Source organism: Oreochromis niloticus, linkage group LG8 (genome assembly GCF_001858045.2).
Source record: "Oreochromis niloticus isolate F11D_XX linkage group LG8, O_niloticus_UMD_NMBU, whole genome shotgun sequence".
NCBI classification, from domain to species: Eukaryota; Metazoa; Chordata; class Actinopteri; order Cichliformes; family Cichlidae; genus Oreochromis; species Oreochromis niloticus.
This window is the reverse complement of record NC_031973.2, coordinates 25,109,682-25,136,106: the sequence shown is the minus strand read 5'-3', so window position 1 is coordinate 25,136,106 and position 26,425 is coordinate 25,109,682. Positions and strand designations below refer to the sequence as shown.

Sequence of the window (26,425 nt, the reverse complement as noted above, 5' to 3'; positions counted from 1 at the left end):
AAAAAATAAACGTGACCTCGATCATTCCTTATTTTCTTCAGTTTCACTTTTGTGCAAATGCCATAACTCTGTGACAATGTGACAGTTAATATCTTGAGTGTTTTATGACTTTCACTTTAGTTTTGAATCACAGCTTTAGTCACGTTATAACTGAACTTCAAGTCCCATAGTTCCGTGTTATTAGTTGTCCCTTTGCTATTACTTCCTCTTGCCCTGCGCAGGCTCACATCGCCACAGAATGCGGATTTCGAAGCTAATGAGAATAGCTAGCCAGTAAGCTAAAAACAAGCTTCTTGTTGTTAGGGTTTAGAAGGGTACAATGTCTAAAACGTATCCACAGCCCCCGTCATCTTCGGTAGCGACGACTGCCGGAGGACCCTCTTCGTCCTCTTCGTCTTCGTCTGCAGGGGGGTCAACATCTCCTGCAACCGTGTTGAACGTGCAGCCCGAGAAACCTCAACATTACACGTACGTAGCTAGTTAGCGGGATTAGCTTGTGTACACAAGTGTACACAACCTCACGTGCACTTAAACACAGAAAGCAACTGTTAAAATGTATTTAAGGAAACTCCATGAATAGTAAACGTGCTTAAAATGGACAAAGCAAATAATGTGCTTATTTAGCGCTGTAGGTCTCCATAAAGAGGCCTAACGTTGGACAGTAACAGTAGCCATTTCTTACAGGCTGTACGGTGGAGCATCGTTTAAGTGCTTTGTTGTGTGTGTCTCACGGCACTTTGTTTAGTGAAAGTGTACATATACAAAAAAAACCCATCTCCGTGAGGAATTTTGCTGAGATTATGAGATTATCTTCGTGAAAAACTCAATGATATTAATATATTCCTATTTGTGTAGGCCACTTCAAAATATGGTGACACCGTACAACAACTTATTTCAGTCTCTCTCGCTGCTCACCTCTTTCCCAGATATCTGAAGGAGTTTAGAACGGAGCAGTGTCCCCTGTTCGTACAACATAAATGTACACAGCACCGTCCTTTTTCCTGTTTCCACTGGCACTTCCTGAACCAGCGACGCCGCAGACCAATACGCAGACGGGACGGAACCTTCAACTACAGCCCAGATGTTTACTGTACCAAATATGATGAGGGAACAGGCACCTGCCCCGACGGAGATGAGTGAGTGTAACAAAGGCTTCAGTTTAGCACAAGATGTTTGCCTTGATTATACTTAGAACAGAAACAAAAACAGGGATTTGTGTAAGGGGGCAGTTTTGTTTTTGAATGGCATAAGTGACCACACCATGTCTGGGAAGGTCTATATTAGGGGTATGTATAGTCTCTGTAAGGTTAATTTAAACAGAAAGATGTAGTATTTAACTAAATGTCCACGTTTTCAGGTTTGTTGTTGTTTTAGCAGCCCTTTCAAGTTTAATCTGTCAGGAGAATGTCAAATTCAAGTTCTTTATGAAACGTATTGTGCAATTGTGTAGGTCTCTGAATGTCAATAGACCTTTATTATCTCCATTAAAGGCATCAAAGTGGTAATTCGGAACAAAAATGGGCCAAAACCGTATGGATGCATATCTAGTAGATGCTTTAGCACCTGTTCTCTCACTCTGAGGGTCTCCCTCCAATGAAATGTGCTGTACAATCCTCAATCCTCACAATGACAATCCATCTTTGTTAATATTAACAAAGAAAATGGAGATCTAAAGGCTGCAACATGATTCCTGTTCTGTGACATTTTTGGTTCAGGCAGCCCATCATATAATGGCATCTTAGTTGTGGTTAGTTGTGGTCAAAGTAGCCATTTATTTTACGTAATTATGTCCCGCCACCTATTTTCTTACTACAGACACCTTCCTCTGTCTCTTCATAAGTCTCTTTTTGGGACTGATGTCCCTCCTCTTACACTTCTCCAAAGCTTGCAACAGCAACTGTTTGTGACTGCGAGGACTTCTTACTAGTTGTTGCTGGTACTACTGACGGTGGAGCTGCTAACATATTGCTTACTTTGGCACATTTTGTTGCCTTTATTTCTTGTTTCTCTTTCTTTTTCTCCCTCAGCCTTTCAGCTCCATGCTTTACCTTTTGTTTAGCCATCTTTATGAACTACTTCTTCCACACTAAACTCTGTTCTACAAGGTGCAAGGGTCCACAGGGAAGGTAGGGGAGAGCCAGTGATGGGGCAATCCAAATTCTAATAAAAATGAACCAATGGGCTGCTGTCAGTGCTTGTAGGATAGGGTTAGGGTGCACATCGGCCCATCAAGCCGACCTGTGTGCTGTGTGTATATGGACACAAAAAACATAAAAAATTATATTTACATGTCATGCCTGATTACCAGTCCAGTCCTGGTTGGCACCCATGGATAAAGGTGCAAAGGGTATATATTTTGTGATTTGAGCTTCAAATCAGAATACAAAAGTATGCTTTAAATGTTGTGTGCTTAAAACATCTGACGATCCCATTTACATCCATGCAGCAGTTCCTACAAACAAAGAATTATGAAGTGTGTTTTTCTTTACCTGTTTTTTTTTTTTTGAAGTATTATCCATACAAAATGGTTCATAATTAAAAAACACTTTTAAAGGCATGCATGATTTGCATGCCTTTAAATAAATAATTTACCATTTTTGAATTTTATTTTTCTACATTCCAGGTGCCCGTTTCTGCATCGAACAGCAGGTGACACAGAGCGCAGGTACCATCTCCGCTACTATAAAACTGGATCGTGTATCCATGAAACTGATGCAAAAGGCCACTGCAGCAAGAACGGCTCCCACTGTGCATTTGCTCACGGATCACATGACCTGCGCAGCCCTGTTTATGATATCAGGTACACCAAATAAAACATGGAAGCCATCTTTGAAGTAGTTTCTATGTGTGTGGCTGTGTGTTGACAAAGTTTTTTTTCTCATTACGTGCTACACAGGGAAATGCAGGTGATGGAGTCTCAAGGAGGCTCAGGGACCACGGAAGGAGGTGGAGGAGATGGGCAGTCGGGACAGGCAGCGAGTACAGCCCTCATAGAGAAGATCTTGAGTGAGGAGCCACGCTGGCAAGGTAACATCTGGAACACCACTTCAGGAGGAATTCAGGCAGAAAAACAGCTCACTGCTCAATCTTTGCTATGTACTATCGGCTTTGTGTTCCTACCTAAGTACTAAGAGAAAGGTCATACGTGTGTAGTCATTAGGATATGGATTGTGTTGGTGTGTGGGGCTGTAGCTAGTAGCTGTAGATCATTTTCTTAGTATTACACAAACCCTCTCTTAATAGAACACAAAGCAAAGATGAAAACCAGCACACGGAGTCTTAAAGGGATCACCACAGTGATTCTAGAAGCATGAAGAGGTAGAAACAGAGGCTGTAGCCTGACTGCTCATCAGTTTACTTGTTGAAGCTTAGGGTCTGGCTGGTGGGCTGGGGTCAGCACTCACTCTGCTTTAACGTCACCATGGGTTCTTAGCTAGCTTAGCGTTAGCATGCTGTCTGTGCAGATGCTTGCAAAGAGCTGAAGTTGTGTTAGCAGCATAATGCAAATATCCATGCTGTAGACTGTGCCACTATTTTCCTCCAATACATGAACTGAAATCAGCTGATTGTAGCATCAGTGCAAGTGGAACCGATAAGCAGACAGACTAACATTTACAAATAACTGGACTACTAGGAACTGGTTCTCTGCAGTTTTTTTTCTCATAAGAACATGAAAAACAGGATTACCTTAGCTTGTGTACATTTATTAACATATGTCTGCTATAGTGTTTTTGCAACAATTCAACTTGGTTGGAGTTATGCATGTTTGCATGAACCTATTCCAATGGGTTAGTCTGAGTTACAGCACAAACTGTAACTTTCTAATCTTCTGCAGAGATTTCAGTTTCCAAAACTCTGTTGTATCCTTTTAGAAATCTGATATGATGCCCTTTGTTAAACAGAGCTTACAGGTGTGAAGTAAATTAGGTTGTGTTTTTAAAAAACCTCTTAAATGTTATTTAAAAACATGTTTTTTGCTTTAATTAAATGTATATATCAGTTTTTCAAAGGTCATGATAACATACAGGTTTGAACAAGTCTTGAATCCTTTCAGGTCCAATCACCATCCATATTGGGCTGTATTTTGAGATTGTCTGTTTCTGTAGATTTCCAGTTGCTGTAAGGTCAAATATTTTTACCTAATTTCCCTGACCTGCCCTTACAGTCTGCCTGCTTCACTGTGTCTTTCCTCTCTTCTCTGTGTCTCCTCAGATAATGACTACGTGCTGTCCCATTACAAGACAGAGCTCTGTAAGAAACCACCTCGCCTGTGTCGTCAAGGTTATGCCTGTCCGTATTATCACAACAGCAAAGACAGGAGACGCAGCCCACACAAGCACAAATACAGGTGCTCTGTTTCATTGTGCTAAAGAAAGAAGGCATTTAAACATGAGGCTATTGTTGTTGCTCAATTGGGGGCTCAAATGTTTAAGTAAATTGTTGTTTGTTTCTTACCACCGCAGAGCGTTGCCATGTCCTGCGGTGAAGCAAAGTGAAGAGTGGGGAGATCCCAGTAAATGTGAGGGAGCTGAGTCATGTCAGTACTGCCACACGAGAACAGAACAACAGTTCCACCCAGAGGTTTGTCTCCTTTAGAGGAAATTTTATAGAACTTGACTGGAAATCACCCAAGATGCGAAGCAGTGTCTTTGTTTTTTTGGTTACAGATCTATAAATCCACCAAGTGCAATGACATGCAGCAGTGTGGCAGCTGTCCCAGAGGGCCCTTCTGTGCCTTTGCTCATGTTGAAAGTAAATCCCCACAAAACACCCGTGATCATGTCTCAGAAACCAGAGGCGCCTGATGAGTCAACTTGCAATTTTTGTTTTTCTTCCTCCTCCAGAGCCTTTTGTTCCAGAGGAGCCATCATTCCCCAACCCCAGCTCCCCTCCACCCCCTAGGCCTCCAGACCCTATTCCTGTCCAGGAGGTTTCTGCCAGTCCCGGTAGTCACAACATGGGGTCTTGCTCTATCTCGGACCCCTTCTCTCCTTCTGCAGGCTCATGTGTAGCAGAGCAGGGCTTGCTTGGTAGCGTTTTGTCTCTGTGTGAGGACATGAGTGGATCTGCAGAGCCTCAGTCTCCGTGGGCGGGAGAGGGAGGATACGGCAGGGCACCTGGGTTTGAGAGGGAAGATCAGGTGAGAAGAACACACATAGGAAAAAGGGAACATGGTCGTATGAGTTCCTATTAAGATATACTGAAGAAAAATCGTCTCTAGAATGAAGACATTACTGCAAAATATTTTTCCTGCTTATTTAAAGTCGCTATTTTTCAGGCCAAGCAAAGGGGTTTTGCTCTAGAGCAGCGACACAGAGAACTAGCATCAACTCAGAACAAACAGGTTTTCTTGTTTTCTAATACGATCAAACATTTTGAAATGTATTTTCTTGCTTATATATTTGTTAATGCTTTTGTGTGAAGGACATAAATAAAGTAACAAAACCGTTTATTTTTTATTTTATTTTATTTTATTTTTACTTTTTCTTCATAAGGACCTTCAGGTGTTTTTGCCAGTTGGCAGCCCTTTGAGTCTGTCCTCCAGTATCCCCTCTAGTCTGGCAGCCACACCGCCTAGCCCTGCTCCTCTTGGACCCCCAGGATCCAGCATATCCTCTGGAATGAATGCTAATGCCTTGCCCTTTTACCCGACTAGTGAAACGGTGGAATCAGTTGTTGGTGAGTAAAAGTGAAAAAAAGAAAATCCTCATATCTCGCAGTTGTGACAGTAGATATGTAAGTTGTGGTGTTTTATGTGTTACAGAATCAGCCCTGGATGATCTCGACCTGAATGACTTTGGTGTGTCGGCGTTGGAGAGAAGCTTGGAGAGCAGCTCCGCCCTGCCCAGTGTGGGAGTCATGCTGGGTATTTGAAAGCATGAACACACATAGAATTATCGACATGTGAATATCTGTCCGACATCAAATATTATGCACATGTATGTAAAAATAATTCTTTTTTTCTCTCTCCTTGCCTGCACAGGAGGTAGCCAGCTTCAGAGTTCTGCCCCAGTGAACATCCCAGGGTCTTTTAGCAGCTCCGCTGCTTTTAGCTCACCTTCACCATCTCCCCCAGTCAGGCCGCATGCTTCACCGTTCTTCTCTACTCATCTGTCCCAACCTGGCCAATCAGAGAGCAGCTTCCTGGGACCATCTCATAGCTCTTTAGGTCTGTAGATTCCTGTTTAAATTATCAAATAGTCTCATACAGAACATATTTTGCTTATTTATTTGTTTCTTCGTAGGTCTGAATGGTATGAGTACTAATATCTGGGAGCATTTCCCATCAGGCCAGGGGTCTCCTGGTACACCTCCTACCCTGCTGCCCTCTGCTCCCTGTGCAGAGACCTCCAGGCTCAAACAGGAGCTGGAGGAAGCTCACAGGACACTGAAGCACTGGGGTCACAGCTGGAGACACACAGCTCAGGTAGGTAGGTAGTGGGGCATGCAAATGCGAGCGTGTCCCTGAAACAGCAGTTTGTGTGCCGTGACCTGCAGAAATGGAAGAAACGAATCCCAGTTTGGGCTGCACGTCATTTGTTCCGCCTGCTTTTTCTCGCAGTCGTTTGCGGCACTGAAAGCGGATGCAGAGGAGTCACGTGCCCATGCAACGCGGTTAGCCGTGGAAGCAGAAAGAGCCAGGCAGGCTGAGGAGGAGGCGCAGAGACAAGCTACTCTCCTGCAGGAGGCGCTGGAGAGCTTAAGAAGCGGAGATAATCCTCATCTGTCACTGCACCAACTCCAGCTACTACACCGGCTGCCGTTGGAATCAGTCCTCAGTTTACAGGCTCAGCTTTGTACCTGCTTACATGCTGTGGAACAGGTAATACCCACAACCCCCACATACCTGTTAGCCTCACACTGCTTGTTTTGACTCGGCTGTTTTCCTTCCTAAGTCGAATAGCATCCACTCTAGTGTTCTAGCTAGCCAACACTTTTTGGCCACATGTTTCCATCGAACATTAAGGAGTTTAGGTGTGTAGCTAATTAATCCTAATTATTATCTTACCAGTCAAAACAAATAGTATCAATGTTTTGAGGTCTATGGCTTAAAAGAAAAAAGGAAAATGTCCCAGTTAAGCGATATTTCATATCTGATAGCACATGTAAGAAGGCTAACACACAAAGCTGGCCAGCCTATCTCAAAGATGGAACAAAAATGGTAGATGAAGGGTCATTGTTCGGGATGCTTTTACCTCAGTATCAGAAGCAGTACGAGGCACAGTGAGGGTTACAGTCGCACCACAATCCTCCAGTTTGTCTTCTTATCAGCAGAAGTGCAGCAGTTTAATTAGTGATATCATGTTTTTTATTTGTGAACCTAATTTTCTATCAAAACTTCCACCACACACTTAGACTTTAACTAGAAATCTTGGCTACATGACCACAAATTTGAGGCCATTAGCTAAACATAAATCTAGGTATACAACCAGAGGGTTGTGCTCACATCTGCCAGGAAAGCAGCATTAAAATAATTCTGAAATTGGGTTGAAATTGTTTTTTAGCATGAAACATGAAAACGGGACAGCGCCACCCACAACCAGAAAACGAGCAACCGGGTTTTAGAGAAAAAAAGTCACACAAACAAGAGGGAAATGTTCATTTTTTTGAAGGTAGCATCAAAACTGAAAACGTTCTGGAACTAAAACATTCTTCACCATATGTTATATTGCCAAAACTTGAATGACATCTCATGATGTTGTCCCACTCTTTGCAGCTATAACAGCTCCAGTCTCCAGTATAATTAATTCCAAAGGTCAAAGGTTGAGGTCAGGAATCTGTGCAGGCTAGTCTAGTTCTTCCACACCAAATTCTCTCATCCATGTGTTTGTGGGCTTTGTTTTATGAATTGGTGCAGTCATGATGGAACAGGAAGGGGCCATCCCCAAATTGTTCCCACAAAGTTAGGACCATGGAAGTGCCCAAAATGTCTTGGCTAAGCTTTAAGAGTTCCTTTCACTGGCTGAGTCCAACTGCGGAAACAGTTGGACTCAGCCAACTCCCTCCACCAAACTTTACACTTGGCACAGTGCAGTCAGACAAGTACTGTTCTCCTTGGATACTGCCAAACCCAGACTCATCTATCTGATTACCAGATAGAGAAGCACGATTCATCACTCCAGAGAGCGCGTCCTCACTTCAATGCAATAAGTTGAGACAGATTCTTCTAGATTAGGCAGTCCATCAAAGTAATTATGTTGATCTCACTTGTAAGGGGGGGGGAGAATAAAGCCCTTTGGAAAGTCAGAGCTCCCTTAAACAGATTGGAGCATGCCCTGATGTACCTGTCACAGGCCGGTGTCCTGTATGGCAATAGAGAAACCAAATCCCACAACTTCAAAGCCCTAGCTTACACAATAGTTATTATCCATAATGAACTCTGGTGTCGTCATTTTGGCCCAGTTCAGGCTTCTCAAAAGCTGTTATGTCCTCCATCTGAACTTTCACCTTCTTGCTCTAAAGTCTGTCCCGACCCCACTTCCACAGCTCTGGGTAAACGCCTCATTTTGCTCTCTGATTGCTGAAGTACGGACATTGGAATGGAAATGTAATCCAACATGTTCCTTAGTAGAATAACATTTTTTTTCTTCCTGGTCTGAGGAAGCTAGAGGACAGTCAGTGAGCCAATGGTACCCACCGATGGCTCCGGAAAAATGTGTATTCAACATCCAGTTGCTGAGTGGTTGTTTGATGTTGCCGGGTGAAACTGGTCACAAAGGGGTATATGGTGCTAAACCACAGACCTCTTTGTGATTGCTTTTGTCACTAGCAGGTTGCCACAGTTGCCTGTAGTTTGTATGGAAGACACAAAGTTGTCAATGCAAACTTGGAGTGGAGAATATTTGCCTTCATAGTAAAAGTTGTGCCTTTTGAAATGTGTTGGTCTCAGTGGTAACTTTTACTTTGAAGGCAAACATTCTCAGTTCCAGTTTGTGGCTGTAGCAACCAAAGCAATCACGAGGAGATTTGTCTCACCTAGAGACAGCCAGCAGCCTCCAGCAGCTTCTCACCAACTGGTTTGGGAATACACATTTTTGTCATTGGTTCACTGAGCAGGTTTGTGTGACGGGGGCCCGACTTAAATTAGAGGGCGGGGGGCCTAAATTAGACAAAAACATTTTTTTGGCCTATTATACTAACTTTCAGCTCTGTATTTTTAGGCTCTGTGAGAGTAAACTGTATGATCACAGTTGAAAGTAATTCTTGCTCATCTTATCTTTATATTCGACCTAAATTTACCCCATCAGTTTTTCCATTTTCCTTCCCTTCCCTCTACCTTTAAACCCACTTTTTTTCTGATTGGCTGCCCCTCGGAAACGATTCAGGACATAGCCATATTAGAGAGATCTTGTCTCTGTGTGACATCATACAGAGCCAAGAGCAAAAAAAGAAGTATCTGATACAGAGATTTAAGTTTTAAACATGAACTTTTGTTTATAGAACTAGTTTTATATGTGCTGGCTTCATTATTTGAACCTTTACCTGTATTTAACCTGAGTTTCCACTATTGTAACCATCCATATATGGCAGAAAATAAAGGAAAGAATGATAGATTGTCTTTAACTTTATTCAGACTGATACAAATTAATATAGATAAAAAGCATTTTACTACAGCAAGACTTGTAAAACGACATATCTGTAAGGTACTGAATGGCATACATGTGTGACAGTAACTTACATGTATAAATGACTAATACTGACAAACACCCAGTAACCTGGTAGAATGATTGGAAGGTATTAAAGAATAATGGATGATTTACTAACAGTGTATATGAATATAAACATGTATATGTGTTTATTAAGGTGGTGTACAGGAAACAGAGACAGTGCTGCGTGACGTGTGGAGAGCAGGGCTCGGTGTCGCTGCCCTGTGGCCATGGACTACAGTGTGAGAGCTGCTCCACTTCTACAGATTGCCCACTGTGCCCTGAACAGAGCCTGGAACAGCAGCTCTCTTGACCTCACAATTCAGTGGGACCACCACAGATTCCAGACCAGTCAGTCCTGATTCCACAGACACCAGCCTCGAATTGTGGCAACAGTTCAGAATTACCCAGAGGTCATTTTGTTATTTGGTAACAAATCAAGCACTGACCTAGTTGTGTACTTCTAAGATGAGATTTACTTACAAATTGCCAGCTTGGTGAGCTGTAGTCACTAAGTAAAAGCTCTTAATGTGGAACTTTGAATAATGTTTCCAGTGTTACCAGTGGAACAATTTCTTTTCTTTTTTTTATCTAGATGATGCTTTTGACCAGCAACACTGTTCTTTCCACCTGCCCTTGAGTTGTGAAAATCACTTTAAGACCTGCTGTCATTTCTTGTGTAACCCTAGCTATGAAACATTTACACAAATAGTTCTCAATTATGTTTTTTACTCTGAACAGAGTGTTTTCCATCCATGTGCAACAGGTCAGCAATTTATTTTACTTTATTTGTTTTATTTATTGTTTAATATTTTTGAGCCATCCTAACAAAAATCAAGAGGTCTGAATGAGAACACTTAAAGGGCATGGTTAGTTTCATCTAGCAACGAGTCTATATTGTTACAGTCAAAAAGAGGATATCCCAGTCTACTGAGATCACATTTCTAGATTTTGCTGCATTTTTTTTCTCCCTCTCTTTAGCTAAGCAAAATTATTTACTGGTCATTATTAACAGAAATGTAAAAACAATAGTAGGAATATTTGTTTGAATTTACAACAGATGGCCTCTGTTTAAAGCACTCAGGTTTTCTCTAATATTCTTCTACATAAACTGGAAGAATAAGCATGTTAACACAATCGAGGCAAACATAGTCAACTTGTGTACTCTTTGAAAAGACATATTTTTAATTTTTACTTTTTCATGTTAACTCAGACATAAGTATTTTTATTAAAACTGGCCCCATTGCTGTGTTTAAATCAACGCGCAACAGGTTTCTCTGCCAATATTTTAGCATTTGTAGTAATCTTTGACATTTCAGCGTCAAATGTAGTCTTATATAATATATATATATATATATACACATACACACACACACACACACACACACACACACACACATATGGATACACACACACACACATATGGATACACACACACACACACACATAGTTAAGTGATGTCATACTTATCTCTTGCACTGATTAGACAAAGCATCAGGAAGCATACAGGTATGTAAAGCTGTGTGAGGCTCAAAGTGTTCATGATCACTGTGATGGTCTTCAGTAAACTCATGCTCAGCATAAGGTCCACACACAACTCATGCAACACCAGTGTTTCCCTCTGAGTGGATTTTTTTCATTGTTTTTGGTACAGATCATTAAAACAAATTGTATATTTTTGGAGGAACAGCTTGTTTCTGTGTGTTCATTATGACTGAATGGCCTCCTGTGACTGTTTCTCTCTCTGTCTTCGCTTCTTTACAAAAGCCTGCGCCTCCCGGTCTCCTTTCCTGGACTCCAGTAACCGCAGGATGTTGTTGTCTACAGAAAGGCACACAAACAGGGGTTAGGCTTCAGTGCTACTGATGATTTACAATTTAAGGAACACTTTAAAAACACATCAGATCTCAATGGGGAAAAAAGTGATGCTGATATCTGTACTGATATGGTATGGTTAATGGGTTAGGGAGGAAAAAGATGCCACATTGTGTGAATGAAATGAAACTTGTAAACCTACAGAGGGCTGAATTCAAAGAAAAATCAAAGTGAAACAGTGATACAGCAGGCTGGTATAAATTTCATTGCAGCAAGTCAAAATGATACTCGAGTTTTTTATGGCCACCACGTGCTTGAATGCAAGCCTGACAACATCAGGGGATGCACCTAATGAGCTGACAGATGGTGTCCTGAGGGATCTCCTCCCAGATCTGGACCGGGGCATCAATGAGCTCCTCGACAGTTTGAGGCGCAACCTGGTGGCATAACGTCCCAAGAGTGCTGTGTTGGATTTAGATCAGGCAAGTGTGCGGGCCAATCAATGCAATTAATTTCTTCATCCTTGAGGAACTGCTTGCATACTCTTATTAAGCCGTGCACAAGGAGGAACGTAGGACCTAATGCACCAGCGTAGGGTCTAACAATGGAGCCAAGGATTTCATCCTGATACCTAATGGCAGTCAGGTTGCTGTTGCTTAGTCTGTCTATGTATCTATCTACCCATGGATATGCCTTCCCAAACCATCGCTGACTCACCACCAAACTGGTCACCCTCAACAATGTTAGACATTCTCCACGACATCTCCGGACGTCACATGTGCTCAGGGTTAACCTGCTCTCATCTATGAAAAGCCAGTGGTGACTTCAGGCCAACCTCAATAAGTCTGTTTGTCATTGTTTGGTCAGAGACATTCACATCAGTGGCCTACTGGAGATCATTTTGTATCTCTGGCAGTGCTCATCCTTTTCCTCCTTGCATGAAAGAGCAGATACCGGTCCTGCTGATAGGTTAAAGACCTATGGCAGCGGTCCCCAGGTCCGTGAGTCATTTGGTACCGGGCCGCGAGAGTTGAGGCTCGGGTGTGAAATTTACGGTTTTCAGGGTTTTTAATCGGTTTTTAGCGTTATTTTTTATTGTTTTTATTGTTAGGTTTCCCTGGGTCTTTTCCCGCGTGTTATGAATAAATCTTCTTTTTTTTGGTACCAGTACTGGTTTTATTTTGTTGTATTAATCCGCGACACCTTAAAGGCCGGTCCGTGAAAATATTTTCGGACATAAACCGGTCCGTGGCACAAAAAAGGTTGGGGACCGCTGTTCTATGGCACTCTACAGCATGTCCATGCTTTTGAGACTGTGTTGGCAGACACAGCAAACCTTCTGGTATAGGCAAGTATTAAAGTGCTTGCTCACAGGGGGTCATATGATTGTTGGGTTTTTCTCTGTATGTGTTATTTTAGGGTCTGCCTTACAATATGAAGCGCCTTGAGGCGACTGTTGTTGTGATGTCACTTTAACATACTGACGTACCATTAGGTTTAGGATGCATCAGCGGCAGGCGGATTTGAGCAGGAACGTCATTTGGCTGTAAGCTGAGTCCATCTCCTTTGGATTCTTTAACAACTCCCGGTATTGATCTGAGGGACAGAAAGGCCTCGCCTTCAAAGTCGTCTGACCTCAAGGTGTCGTGGTCCAGGACTGTGATCACCAGGCAAGCACTGTGGGCCTGACACTGTTCCAGTGAAACCAGACTACGACAGAGGAGGGAAGGCAGATACATGAGATGAAACACGTAGAAAGAAGACAGCCGCACAGGCTCACTTATGAGAGTGAACTACTTACAATTCAAAGGCCTCGTCAAAAAGGGGGTTGAGATCGCAGTTTTTGATCTGAGTGCAGCGAGGTTCTACCTCGGGAAAGATGTGGTAAGGCTCCAGACACAGATGCACGAATGGATCACTGAGACCTGCCGTCAATGCACACATCACTGTATACTTATCATGGATCTACAGCACCTGTTTGTATCAACAGGATGTGTTTGTAACTGTTCTTACCATTAGAATCCATTGGTAGGAGGTTGACTGCATTCAGCACCTCAATTCGGAGTTTTTGGTCTGATTTTCTGTAGGATGCTAGGAGGGTGACAGCGCCGTATTTCTCCCCACTGTATGCTTTCTGTAAATCAGCAGAGACAGTGACAGTCTAATAGAGCTGTAAAAGAAATTTGTGTGATAAGTGTTTATTGCAAAACTCACCTGCTCAAACACTTTCCCTTCAAGGTACTTTTCCACAAGCTGCTGGCTATTCAGGGAGTGGTGAGTGAGGTGACTTTTAAGGGCCTCGACAGACACAAGAGTGAAATAATAAAGTCAAATCATTTTACATTTTTCGGTGAAATGAACAATTTGTCTTTTGCAGAGACTCACCTTGTACTCATCAGAGTGAAGTTTATTCAGAGGAAGTCCGTTTCCCTCAGCGTGGAAGCACTGCTCAAGGCACTGACATTTACAAGAAATAAAAAAACAAATTATGAAGCTTTTAAATTTTTTTTTAACTTTGATGATGTCCGCTAAAAATGTGCTATTGTAATGACCAGCAGTCACGACTCCTCTGGTTGTAAAAAAACACCCCGTCCGCTTCATTGATTTGTAACCTGGGTACACCGCAGTACCCTTCCTAATTAGTTTCAATTACTAATTTAAAGTCTAACTGAAACAACATGATGATCATTTAGTAAATAGTGGTCCCCATTTAAGTCAAAAAGGATGATAAAGAATAGCCAATGTACTTAAGAAAGAGGACAAAATATAGCAAAGATCTTAGAGGAGCTGAGAGAGCCCTTTAGAAGCTCTTGGTTAATATACTATTCAGCAAAACCTCAGAAATGTTCTTAGTGGATGGGTGGCTGTTAAGATGCCATATTCACGGAGGGTAAAGGGGAAAAAAGGCTGAGGTATGCCAAACTACACAAGCCTGAAAATCAGTGACAACAGGCCTTATTGAGTGATGGATCGATATTCGATATTTTAGGTTCAAATCGTCATTAGTATGTACAGAGGAGGTCATGCATGAGAGAGAGATAACAGTCTTTAGCGAAAGCATACATGGATAGAACAAACACATAGATTGAACACAGTGGAACACCATCATTTATGAATTGGCTCAGAGCTCAACATCACTGAAGATTGGAGCTAACATCCAAAGAAGAACTTGGAATGTCCTTCAGGAGGATTGGAGAACTTTTCCTGAAGAGTACTCAAAGAAATAACAAGACAGCCAGACTTTACCAGACAGCTTTCTGTGGCTGTGGACCAACCTGCAGTGTATATAGTAACCTCTGGGAGAACACCATTAGCCCCTCTTGCTGTTGATGCTGATTAGCCACCTGGTGGATGATTTTCACTGAGTTATTCCACAGAGGAGTCAGGAGACTGGATATAGAAGATAAAATAAATTGAAACTCCTTAGAAAACTTTCTTGAGACACTGAAAACAGACAATCGGAAAATACACAACACAAGCAGAGCTATCAGACATTAGAATCAGTACCTGTTGAAGTTCTCTTGAACTAAGTTTTCATTCATGTACTGCAGCTCCTGCTCTAGGTAGCGCATAAGAGGGGCTGCAGCCTAAAAACAGTAAAGAGGCTAAATGTTAGACAAACACAGAAATTCAGTTCAAATCGATTCGATTCAATTCAGTCCCCTCAATGTGATTTATATTGTGAGTTAATGAGAAAAGCCAAGCAATCAGACCCACTATCAGCAAGCACTTGGTGACAGTGGGAAGGAAAAACTCCCTTTTAACAGGAAGAAACCTCTGGCAGAGGAGGGGCAGCCGTCTGTTGTGACCAACTGGGGATGAGGTGAGGGAAACTGGACAAAAGACTGGAAGAGAGCAGGCATCACTTACATCCTCTGTGGATTTGGAGGGAATCCTCCGTCTGGTCGACATGCTTCTGACGTGTGTTTCAATGTCTGTGTTTAACTGAAGAGACATTTCATTTTAAATGTGTGAAACATAGCGTTTTTTAAAAAACTGTCCAGTTTTCCATTTTAACCTTCGATACCTTCTTCCCAAGAGTGTCTAAAGCTGATCGGATCTCTCGGCCCAAGATGCTCTGGGCCTGCTGGAGCTGTGATGGCAGCGTGTTTTTGAACTGGCTTTCTCCTATCACATCGTGAGTCCTGTCTCGAAGCCCTGCCCAGTTCAGCTGCGTGGGAAGTCGGGTCAACACAGTCCGCAAGTGCTCCAGGTCGTTCACAACCACGCACAACTGCACAGAGAGGAGGAGGATATTCTGGTTGTAGCATTCATTTGCTCCTAAAGATTATATTTGTTGTTTTCTTCTTCTTACCATGTTAATAGCAGAGCCGTGGTCAGAGTTCTCAGACAGCACCCTGACTCTCTCCTTTAGGATTTTACAATAGTTCACCACAATCTTACAAACATCCTGAAAACACACAGAAAGCCAGGATATAAAACCAACAATCTTCCCAATAATCACGTAATGTAACCAGTTTACAATCTGATATATGCACCTCGGTGATTTTGACCATGAGCATGAAAGCCTCCTCGGGGTCAGGCCAGGACAGCTGGTCCCACACCTGGCAGATGGGCTGGATGCACGCCACCAGGTCCACTGCTGAGGAGCTGTGTTTTATTGGTACAACACCAGTTTGCAGTGGTTGGAGCTGAGAAGAAGACAGGGTTTAAAAAATATATATTGACATTTTTCTTTGTGGAAGAAATGTACATTACAATAAGAGTCTTCTGTCACCTGATCCACCTGGACAGCCCTCTCCACCCTGTCCTGAGTGGTGCTGAACGCCTGGTTCAGCCAGTAAGGCAGAGCCTCTCGGAAACCCTCATGAAAGTTTGTCAGCTCTAGCACTCCCCTAAAAAGACAGACAAGCTCTTGAGCTTCTATTACATTACTTGCATTAAACTCCAAAGTACTGACAGCAGGAATTTAAACTTCAGTTGAACAAACATTGGCATTTAATTGTATCAAAAACCAAAAAATAAACAGATTAAAAAATGGATTGAACGCTTAACTGAAGTGTCAGCACCACTTTAAAAAACATGAATACAACCCGGTTTCTGTGACATTTTGGCCCACATGTGTAATGTTAATACAATTAAAAGGCAGTGATTGGAATCATTTGTATCTAAGACAATGTAATTGACACAATCTTTACAGTTTTTGATAAGGAAACAGTTGATATGAATAATTGTGAGGTTTTCCAGCAGCTGTTTTAGAAACAGGGTGGTACATTTGGAGCATGAGCGGTGGGACAAGTGAAGGGGTGCTCGAGCTTGGGCTGCCATATAAGATAGATCACTGAGTGTGATGATTTCTGACCTTTTCTGTAAGAAAGCTTTGTCTTTGTAGATGGCCTGCAAGCTCAGATAAACTGGGAACAGGCTGTTGGCTAGTTGCTGCTCCATCTGATCCTCCATTAACGACAAGGTTTCCCTCACTTCTTTTGCAATCTGTGGAGAAAAGGAGAGGACAATGTGGTGAGAAATGACCTTTTCATTAAAAAGAAGGTTGACGGGGCTTGATGGGACTGTTCCATCTCTACTTACCATGGAGTCAAACCTCTTATAGATGACAGTGAACACATCAACTTGCACAGCACTGTTGTGATAAAAACATATCATGAGAACAGGGAAGGTTTTCATCAATTTCAAGCTACTGTAAGCCAAGTCAAAAATAACATTTAATTGCCTTCTTACCTCACAAATACTCTGTTCCAGACGTCCTTGTTGTGTTTTATGTCTTCCTGCACCTCCCCAATTAACCTAGAGAGGGCGCTCCCAATCTCTGAGAGGTCCTGTATGACAGCGTAGTGCAAAAATAATAAGTGTAGTGCAATAAAATGGATAAACCGTGTAAGGTTTTCATGACGTGCTTGACTTTACCTTAGTCATCGGCTGATGCAGACCCTTTTTGATGATGAACCAGTCCTCTGTACCTTTCTGATATAAAAGTAATGTGATGAGTGCTTACAGTTATATGATGTACTAAACATTAAGATGGTAATAATCTCCCAAGTATGATGACTGACCTGTATGGCATCGCTGACCTCATCATGAAGGTCAAACTGAGCTGGATTTAATTTCTGAAAAGCCTGTGTCTTACAGATCTGGACCAATATCCTAAAAAAAGCACAAGTACTTTATAATCAAAGTCCTCAACTACAACAGCTCTGCCGTCGAGTCTGTAAACACTTATAACCACGTGTACCTGAGCAGTCTGTGTAGTTTTGGAGTAGCACTGGGTGTTGGAGGGAAGATGTCTCTGTATTTGGCCACCAGACACAGGCCGTACTGCAGGAAGCCGTGAAGAGAGTCCCCAAGTTCCTGTTTCTGATAACAGAGTGCAACACCTTCCTCAACACTTCTGGCATTAAAAGTCAGCTCCTGGCTTCTTTCAACTTTTTTTATTAATGACTATCACAGGATAGAAAAATCATCATTAAAGCAAGATGACGAGTAAAAGTAGGTGACATAGTTAGGTTGCATTAGCAGAGGAGAAAGCATGCAGGTCCCTGTGCTGTTAAAGCTCTTCCCCTGCTTTTCAGAAATTCTCACAATAAAGCACTTTTGCTTCTGAATTATGCAGCTGTGTGACAGTGAGTTGAGCACTTATACCTGTTGGTAGGGCAGCTCCTGCTGGTGCCAGTGGTATTCTATACTCGTGAGCTGCTGTAACAGCACAGACGAGTCCACTTCTAAGCTCTGGTACAACTTACTGTACGCCACCCATTTCCTGTCGGGGCACACACATCCACATTTATTCAGAAGCACAACTGAAAGCTGGCACAGCAGTAAGAACCTTGTGGCTAAGGTTAACAGCCGCACTAATGTACTCGAAAGACAATTTTTAAAATGAATTTGTTTTTGGCACACAGTCTTTTAATTTTGTGCTTTAACTGGTGTGTAATGGTAAAATCCCAAAATGATGAATGTAATTAGGTTTCAGTTACATTTTGTGGGGATTCTTTGACTTGGATGACACTGACTTATAATATGTTCATCATAACTCTGATGCAATATCACTGGAAGCTGATAAATGATAAAAACTTATGATTCCCTTCAGCTAACGCAGGGCTTGTTTTATCTTCTTCTCATATGAAATATACAACATGTTAAATATGGTGCTTACGCCAGGTCCTGAAGAAAAGGTGAGAGGTCATTCTGCGTAGCGTACAGTTCGAGCAGAGTCTGGGCCTCGCCGCACAACTCCCCTTTCCATGGGGCAGAACTCTGAGAGAGACAAAACAAGATCAGAGGGTTAAAGGGAGAGTTCACCCTAAAATCAAATACAGACATTTTTTAGTACTACTACAGGCCTGTGCTGCAGTATTGTTTCACCTGTCCATGATTGTTTAAATATAAAGATGAATAACATGATTCTTTTATAAGGTGTTGCAGGTGCATAAAAGCTAAAACTTGGTTGTAAAGGCAATGTGATGGCATCCTAACATATCCTGCATAATTCAACTTTTGTGGATATAAATGAGATCCTGTCAAATTAAAATGTTATGAAGCTTTTATTAAGGCATGATAGGTGCATAAATACTAAAAACAGGTCATTGTAGCCTGCTGATAAGTGGTTTCCGAGTAATGAGATAGCATCATGATATGACGTGCATAATTCATCTTTTTTCAGACGTAAATCAGACGTTTTTGTCATGTACTTAAAATGATAAAAGGCTTTTTTAAGGTGTTGTTGGTGGATAAAGGCTCATTGACGTCATCAGAAAGGATAATAACATCATGATGGCATTAACATATCTGATATCTCTAAGGGGCCTTCGATGTAGGGTGCCAAGTTTGGTTGAGCAACTCTTGAATGTGTAGTTTGCAGACAGACAGACAGACAGACAGACAGACAGACATTTCCGGTACTATAGTAAGCTTTATTCCTCTAAATATTCTTTGTTGTGAGTTGCCGACTTTTGGAGATCCCAGCTGTAAAGTTAGTTGTCTTCTACTGAACAGAATGGCTAAATCCAATAAAATAAAATAAAATAAAATAAATAAAAAGGTCACCATCACTGTCTTGAGCATTAGAGGGGAAGTGGTTAGGGTCAACTACGTAATTAAGCAAAAGTACACATCTTTACATTTATTTTCTGGTGAACTGTCCCTTTAAAGAAGAAAAAGACGAAAGCACGAAGAGAGAGAAATAAGAGACTGATGAAGGATTTTGAGAAGAGCTGAGAGGATGTTTGCCTAACCTGTTGCTTTGAGATGTAAGCCTGGACAAACTGCTGCAGAATGCCACAGTAGTTGACGTAAGCACTTCGGCCGGCGCTCAGGGTCCCATCTCTCTGTCAGTCACACAACACATAGCCAGTATTTTCTGTTAGACATATAAATGCTATGTTCTCTGTCCTGCAAGAAGCGCATGTTTCTCCTATTAGAGTATTGTGTCATTAACTTCACTGTTACTGAGTCCACTTCCTCTTTCTTGAGCAAGTTTAGACATCAAAGAGGTTTCATGAGTGCACATTTCTTCATTTATTCTAACAGAGACTGTGTATACGCTCTGTAAATCTACGCTCTGTAAAACTACACAGGGACTGCAAAGAGGGCATCTTTTTACCCCTTTGTGGATGAACTTGAGGTTAAGGTGGCACTGGCCACGATCAGGGTAAGTCTCTGTTCTGGGCTCCAGAGTGTACCAGTTGTCTTCAGTACAGTGTAGCTCCTGTAGTGTGAGGATAGAAAATGGTTACTAGACTGGAAAGAGAGCGCTGAGCAAAAACAGAAGATACAAAAATAAGATCATTTAATACCTTCAGTTTTATGACTACTTTTCCCAAAAAGTCATCTGTTCCTTTTTCTTTTTTGGCCTCCTTGATCATCCTAAACAAGTACAAATAGAAACACTTAGCTGTTTTGCATAATCAATTTTTTTGTATAAGTCACAGAGAAAGTAGAATACCTTCTTAAGTTATTTAGGTTCGTTGTGAACTCCTCTAGTTTCTGTGTGAGTGACACCTCTTCATCCTTGTCCCTGTAGCAGAAAAGGCACAGCACAGGGGAATGCAGTGAAAAGACCATTTTATAGGGAATCTAATATGCTCATCTCAAATGCCATATTATTGTTTTTGCACCCTACTAGAGCAGCTTTGCATGACGAGCAGTTCAAGCTAATCCTTATTAATCCTTTCAGCTAACCGTCTTTGTGAAATAAACTGTTTTAGCTCATTTTTGCCCCCTTCAAGCACACTTTGTTCTGATTGGCTGCCTCTCACAAACAAAAGCTAGGAACAGCAGGTGGGTGGGGCTTCTGTTCTCACAGCCAGAGCTCTGTGTGCATGAGAGGACAGTAGTCTCAAGCCCGAGCTTTAGGGTCACTTGTAGCACAAACTCACGTTCACCTCATCATTTGATACTTTGACCACATTTAATTTAATTATTGTAACTCCATATACTTGACAGAAGATAAGGAAAATCATGACTAATTAACTTTAAAACAAACAAAGTGAAGGTTTCTGTTTTTCTCACCACATCTCAAGGTGGAAGCTGGCACCTGCAAAATGTCCAAATTCTCTGAAAGGAAGAGAAACAGTGGAAGTTAATGTGGGCGTTTCAATCTACTTCAGCAGAAATTATCAAGAATTGTGACTCACAGTATGAACGTTTGGTTCCAGATGGGGTTAAGAGTTTGCTTTTTAATGTCTGTTTGGTAGATTTTATCATGTGATACTGCATCCTTTACAACCGATTTAAGGGGTTTGGCTCTGGACTGGCGAGTCCGACTCTCCTCCTCATCCTCCATTATAGTGAGCAAGCAGTATGGATCACTCAAACCTGTCCAAAACAAACAGTTTTTGATTAACTCAAGTCATCTCCAAAAAGAGATTAACCAATCATAACAATGTAAACTCAGTAAATTCAAATATGAATCAAGTTTGGTAGAGGAGAAAAATCTTAGAAGGAAGGCACAATATCTTCACTTTTCTTTTTTTCTGAGGATAATCAGTTTGAGAATTATGCTCATTATAAACTATAGACGATTAACCTACTCAGGATTTGCAAACAGATGAACACTAACCATATGACATTAACTAGTCTGGCATTTTGGATTCGTGACAATCATGGCGACAATGAATCAGACCCCAGTCACACAGGGCTGGAGCATCACACAGGGCTGGTGCATAACCATCTGGTAGCAACTGGTCGTGAGGGTTTAGGGTTGTGTACAAGATAAATCAAGTCAAATCGATCCCTGATTCTTCCAGTCCACATCCCAAAGTTTTCCTTGGGTAAGATGCAGAACCCAATTTGATGAGACTTAACTGAGTAAAAAGATACTATATAAATAGCAGTCTATTTACGAAATTAACCAGAATTCTCCAGGAACTACCGCTAACCAATCAGGGCATACAGATTTTTTTCTAGCATGGTTGTATCATGAACATGGCAGACAACAATCCCCCAAACCATCATGTAAGAAACTTCAATTGTAGCTTACAAGCTAAATGCTAAAAAGGTAACAATGACAATGGAAACACTACCATTCATCAGCATTAAGTTGCTAGTATTTAATAACATTTTTGGACATAAATCATCATTTTATATCATGAGTTTTGGGGCTTTTAGTTATAATCCACAGTATTGGGAAAACCAATGGAAAGATGGGAGTAAAGTGGTACAATGTTTAGCTTTTCCAAAACATTCCAGCTCAAAAGGGAAAATCTGGAATACCCAAAGTAGTACTTTTTAATGTCAATCCATCCAATATTTACCATTTGGAAACTATGTCTACTTTTGCATTAAATTTATATGATTGTGTTTTTTAGGCACTTTTAGTGTTTTATTTTTTTAGGTTATCACACACAGTAAATTTGATTGATTAATAACTTTCATATAAATTTTATATTTATTTGTAAAAAAAAAAAAAAAAGAAAGAAAGAAAAGAAAAAGTAAATAATAATAAAAATATATTGAGATGATGTAGATATTTTCCTCTGGCCCAAATCTGTGAAGTCTAGCCAATTGTCTAGCTGAAATCGACATCGATATAGAATCTGTGGCTAAAAAAGAAACTCATTAAAAGGAGTCTCAATCATCATATCACTGAAAAGTGATAACCCCCTGTCTGTACGGGAAAGGCAAAAACTCACCACTGATGTCTTTTCCCAGAATTCCCTTGGCTTCCTTGACAGTGGCCATCAGACAATATACTGGGGGCTGGACGGATAAGAGGGTTAGATAATAAAGCAACTTATTGCAGCATTAAACATACTGATGATGTAATTTCTGCCACAGTAAAGGTGGTGGAAAATAGAATTCTTATGACTACTATTAATAGATGTTGGTGGTCTTCAGCATTGCATTTATTGGAACAAGTATGCAGACTTCCTTTTCTCACCTCTGTGCTCTGTACTTTCTCCAGCAGACTGTCGTGCTCTGATTCTGTCATAGTGAAAGCCTGGTAGATAGGATGGATTGAACAATCATCTAGCTGCACACCAACGCAGTTGGAAAGTTATGAGTGCTGTTATACACGCGTTTACGTTTTTACCTCTCGGATGTACCGTCGAAGCTGGTCATCTGTGAAAACCTCATTTGAAGACGGTTTACCCATTTTGTGTGCGATGGTGTACAGTAGCTCCTTATACAGAGGCTTGAGCTTTTAACAGACATAATCACATTGAGAACGTTGTTGGAAAATGCCATTTTATATGCTGAACATAGTCATATACTGGAAGTGATTATACCTCCATCTCCTTGTGTCTCCTTGCTTTCTCTTCTGGATTTTCATCTTCTTTAAAATCCTAAAGGAGACACAGGAAAACTATGTTTCCATGATTCTGTTTGATAAATATGGAAATCATGCATAATTTTAACCTAAAATTTAGGCATTTAAAACACATGCAGGGTGACTTACCCTCCCTCTCAATTTCCTTGTCAACCCCAGTTTACGTGCATGCACAGGTGAAAACTGGAAAGGGAAGAAAGAAGGGAAAACGTCAAAAAGCAGACATGAAAGGAACATTTTAAAACTATATCAGTGATATGTGATTACAATGGATCACAGTGAGTTTCAAGTTTGTGAACGTATATTAACTACGTTCTAAAATGTCATCATTTCTGTACAGTGAAAAATATAGATTCAACTTGAAGGACTTGCCATGAAATTATGCACACATATAAAATTCATTCATTATCCTCATAAGATGCAACTTACTCTATATTACTTTAGAATCAACATATCAAAGCTTCCAAATTTCAATTTTTTAGCCACATGTAGATATCTTAGTTCTTAGTAACCTAGGTAGATACATTTGTATCTACATAACTAGTTACCACAAAAATTCGGCATATTTTGCCATTCATTGTTCTTATAGGACGTGTTCTGGTTTGTCTGTAACTTGATTTTTCCTTTAGCAATACCTCCAGGTTGAATTCTGAAACACAGTTCTCAACACCTGTTGGAAAGATTTAGGTTAAATTTTATACAGACATTTGTTGTGTACAGAGGATGACACCGATTGTGCCACCACAGTGTCAAAGCTTTAACCTATTTAGTAAAATAATCCAACATCTATTTCACAGACTTATACAATATTATCCATGTTTTGACGTCCATTGTTCAAAGAGGATATGTCCTAGTAACTTTGGGGAATCCCTGTTCATGAGGGGACTTTCCTGTACCAAAGCCAGTGAGCTGTTTATGAACAAACATATCAATAACTGATAACAAGACCTCCTGGCTTTAACATATTCAGTAAAATAATCCAATATCTACTTGTCACACTGGCAGCTCTTTGAGTACATTCCCTATAAAAATTCCTGAAATTTTGTACATTTTGACATTGTCCATATAGAACGTTTGCTAATGACTTTGAGGACTTTTGAAGGGGCTGTTTTGACAAAGACTGGAAGGATTGAAATGGAATTCTGCACAGATGTTCATGCTCCTCAAAAGATGAATTTTACAGATTTATTCTCTAGTGTCACCATAACGTAATTTAGCAAATTCTCCCAATATCTACAGGACAAACTTGCACAAGATCTGCAGATGTTAAGTGAAAAATGCATATTCTTCACGTTGCCTGCACGGGTTCTCTCTGGGTACTCTAGCTTCCTCCACCAGTCCAGACATATGTGAGTTAGTTTCCCTTTGCCAAATCTAGTTTGTAAGCCTGCAATAAACTGGCAACCTGTCCCTGACTTTTCCTTGTTGGAGTTGGGATATGCTCCAACTCCTCCCGCATTGGATAAGCAGAAGGAAATGGATGGATGAATATTCTTAAAGGATTTATCGTAATGATTCTTGGGGGATATCTGACTCTTTCTCAACCAGTGCAACCAAGCTGATCTGTAATGAAATTTCTTGACCGCTATTGGAGGGATTAACTTAGAATTTTGCACAACAGTTTTTGTCACAAGAGGAAGAAATCTCCTCTAGTAAAATAACTTGGGTACATTTTGTACCAAGTATAGCATGATGACTTTAGTAATGGGATTATTTTTCCTCTTGGAACAACAGGAGCAGCTAAGGTTCGAGAAAGCGAGAGAGACATCTCAATAGCAGCTCAACGAGTGATTGTTCTTTTTGCCGATCAATAAATCTTACATCACATGACTTCTAAAAACAGTGATCACGTATAACAGAAAGGTAAATTGTGTAGTTGCAGTCTATACTTAATGTAGTCTAAGCACTTTCAGAAAGGAACTACATAAATGTCAGTCCATTCCATTATTTAGCCTTGAGTGGTAATTAGCAATGAACCTGCTAACCATTACACATCTAACTATCTATAAATATGACAATGTGAACATGCTGAGAACAGTGATACAGAGTCATTAGGCTCTGGTCTTTCAGTTTGGCTGGTTTGGTTTAGCTAAATTTACCCCCCAACACACACACACACACACACACACACACACACACACTGGTTTAGTTCATTACGGTTTGTGTGTTTTACCTGTTTGAGTCTTGGTAAGCCATGGTCCTGGAAAAAACAAGGGAAAGGTGCTTATGTTGGACATTTAAATGGACGGAAAGAAAGCAACTACTTCAGTTGAATCAAACTGAAACTAACAGGAATTTAAATGTGATCTCAAGTCACTGCAGCCTTCGCTACAAGTTCTTCCTGTGCAAAAAATACATCAATGCTGGTCTGAAGAAATGCGAGTGCTTCTTTAAAGTTTCTGATAAGGCCTGCCTATGCAAGAGACTTCCTCTGTCGCTGATAATGAAACTGACTTGGAAGCAAAAGCAAACCAACAATCCAGGAAATTCACTTGAAAGGGAATCATTATAAACATAGTCTAAAAATAATTATGCAAATACACATGTACCCATCCTCAACAAACGCACACGCACACCAGTACAGCATTTTCACTATGTACGAATGTAGCAAACCCTTCAAAAGTAAATGATTGCAAAACAGTGTGAAGAAATAGCGTCTTTTGTGAAAAATATGTTTCATTCTTCATGATCTGATGTTTTTTTCCCCCGAAAATAATAATGAATCATAGTCACAGCATCTCGAAATAGCCATTTGGAGACAGTGACTCAACTTCAGATGCAACAGCACTGTTGTAGCTGCCATTTTATGTTTTTTTTCTTTTAATTTTCATATAATTAGCCTAAAATGCAAAAAAGCTTTGCTAGTATAACAAGCTACTGAAAACCAAACCCGAGGAAAATCTTTTAAACCCAGAGCAGAAATATTTGAAGGGATCATCAGTTTGCTTGTTACCCGATCACCGTGTAACATAAGTAGTTAATAACTCACGGAGAATCAAATTTAAATAAATATTGTGGAGTCTACAGTCGTGCCAACATATTGAAATGCACTGTAGTCCTTACCTGTTCAGGTGTTTGCAGTAGATTGTCTCCTTTGTTCGTGGGCTCACTTTGACTTGACATATTGATGCGAATCTAAGATCATCAGACTCCTGCCTCGTGAGCTGCTGAGTCTAGTGTGCGTGATATAGGGAAGCTGAGTGCTTTGGTGTGTTTC

At 40.9% G+C, this 26,425-nt stretch overlaps 2 protein-coding genes across 2 annotated transcripts; one reads left to right on the top strand and one right to left on the bottom strand.

Annotated features, from left to right (window-relative positions):
* The first annotated feature begins 89 nt into the window (after positions 1 to 89).
* unk (unk zinc finger) lies at positions 90 to 11,241 on the top strand. Its single transcript, XM_013272827.3, has 15 exons — positions 90 to 468; positions 927 to 1,136; positions 2,624 to 2,800; positions 2,897 to 3,027; positions 4,213 to 4,348; positions 4,464 to 4,581; positions 4,668 to 4,752; positions 4,845 to 5,140; positions 5,279 to 5,344; positions 5,496 to 5,679; positions 5,765 to 5,866; positions 5,984 to 6,169; positions 6,246 to 6,427; positions 6,563 to 6,823; positions 9,805 to 11,241. Exons 1-15 carry the CDS (start codon positions 320 to 322, stop codon positions 9,958 to 9,960), a joined length of 2,439 nt encoding a protein of 812 aa, XP_013128281.1. The 5' UTR covers positions 90 to 319; the 3' UTR covers positions 9,961 to 11,241.
* Positions 11,186 to 26,425, bottom strand: unc13d (unc-13 homolog D (C. elegans)). Its single transcript, XM_003438511.5, has 34 exons — positions 26,272 to 26,425; positions 25,382 to 25,408; positions 23,338 to 23,391; positions 23,168 to 23,224; positions 22,972 to 23,079; positions 22,819 to 22,878; positions 22,571 to 22,637; positions 21,074 to 21,254; positions 20,949 to 20,993; positions 20,383 to 20,454; positions 20,234 to 20,303; positions 20,041 to 20,145; positions 19,673 to 19,765; positions 18,595 to 18,695; positions 18,081 to 18,198; positions 17,674 to 17,795; positions 17,495 to 17,585; positions 17,349 to 17,405; positions 17,163 to 17,260; positions 17,013 to 17,064; positions 16,786 to 16,916; positions 16,201 to 16,318; positions 15,962 to 16,114; positions 15,778 to 15,873; positions 15,490 to 15,696; positions 15,333 to 15,407; positions 14,970 to 15,049; positions 14,738 to 14,852; positions 13,848 to 13,919; positions 13,677 to 13,760; positions 13,476 to 13,596; positions 13,264 to 13,387; positions 12,952 to 13,172; positions 11,186 to 11,468 (listed from the first exon to the last, which is right to left on the bottom strand). Exons 1-34 carry the CDS (start codon positions 26,329 to 26,331, stop codon positions 11,356 to 11,358), a joined length of 3,348 nt encoding a protein of 1,115 aa, XP_003438559.2. The 5' UTR covers positions 26,332 to 26,425; the 3' UTR covers positions 11,186 to 11,355.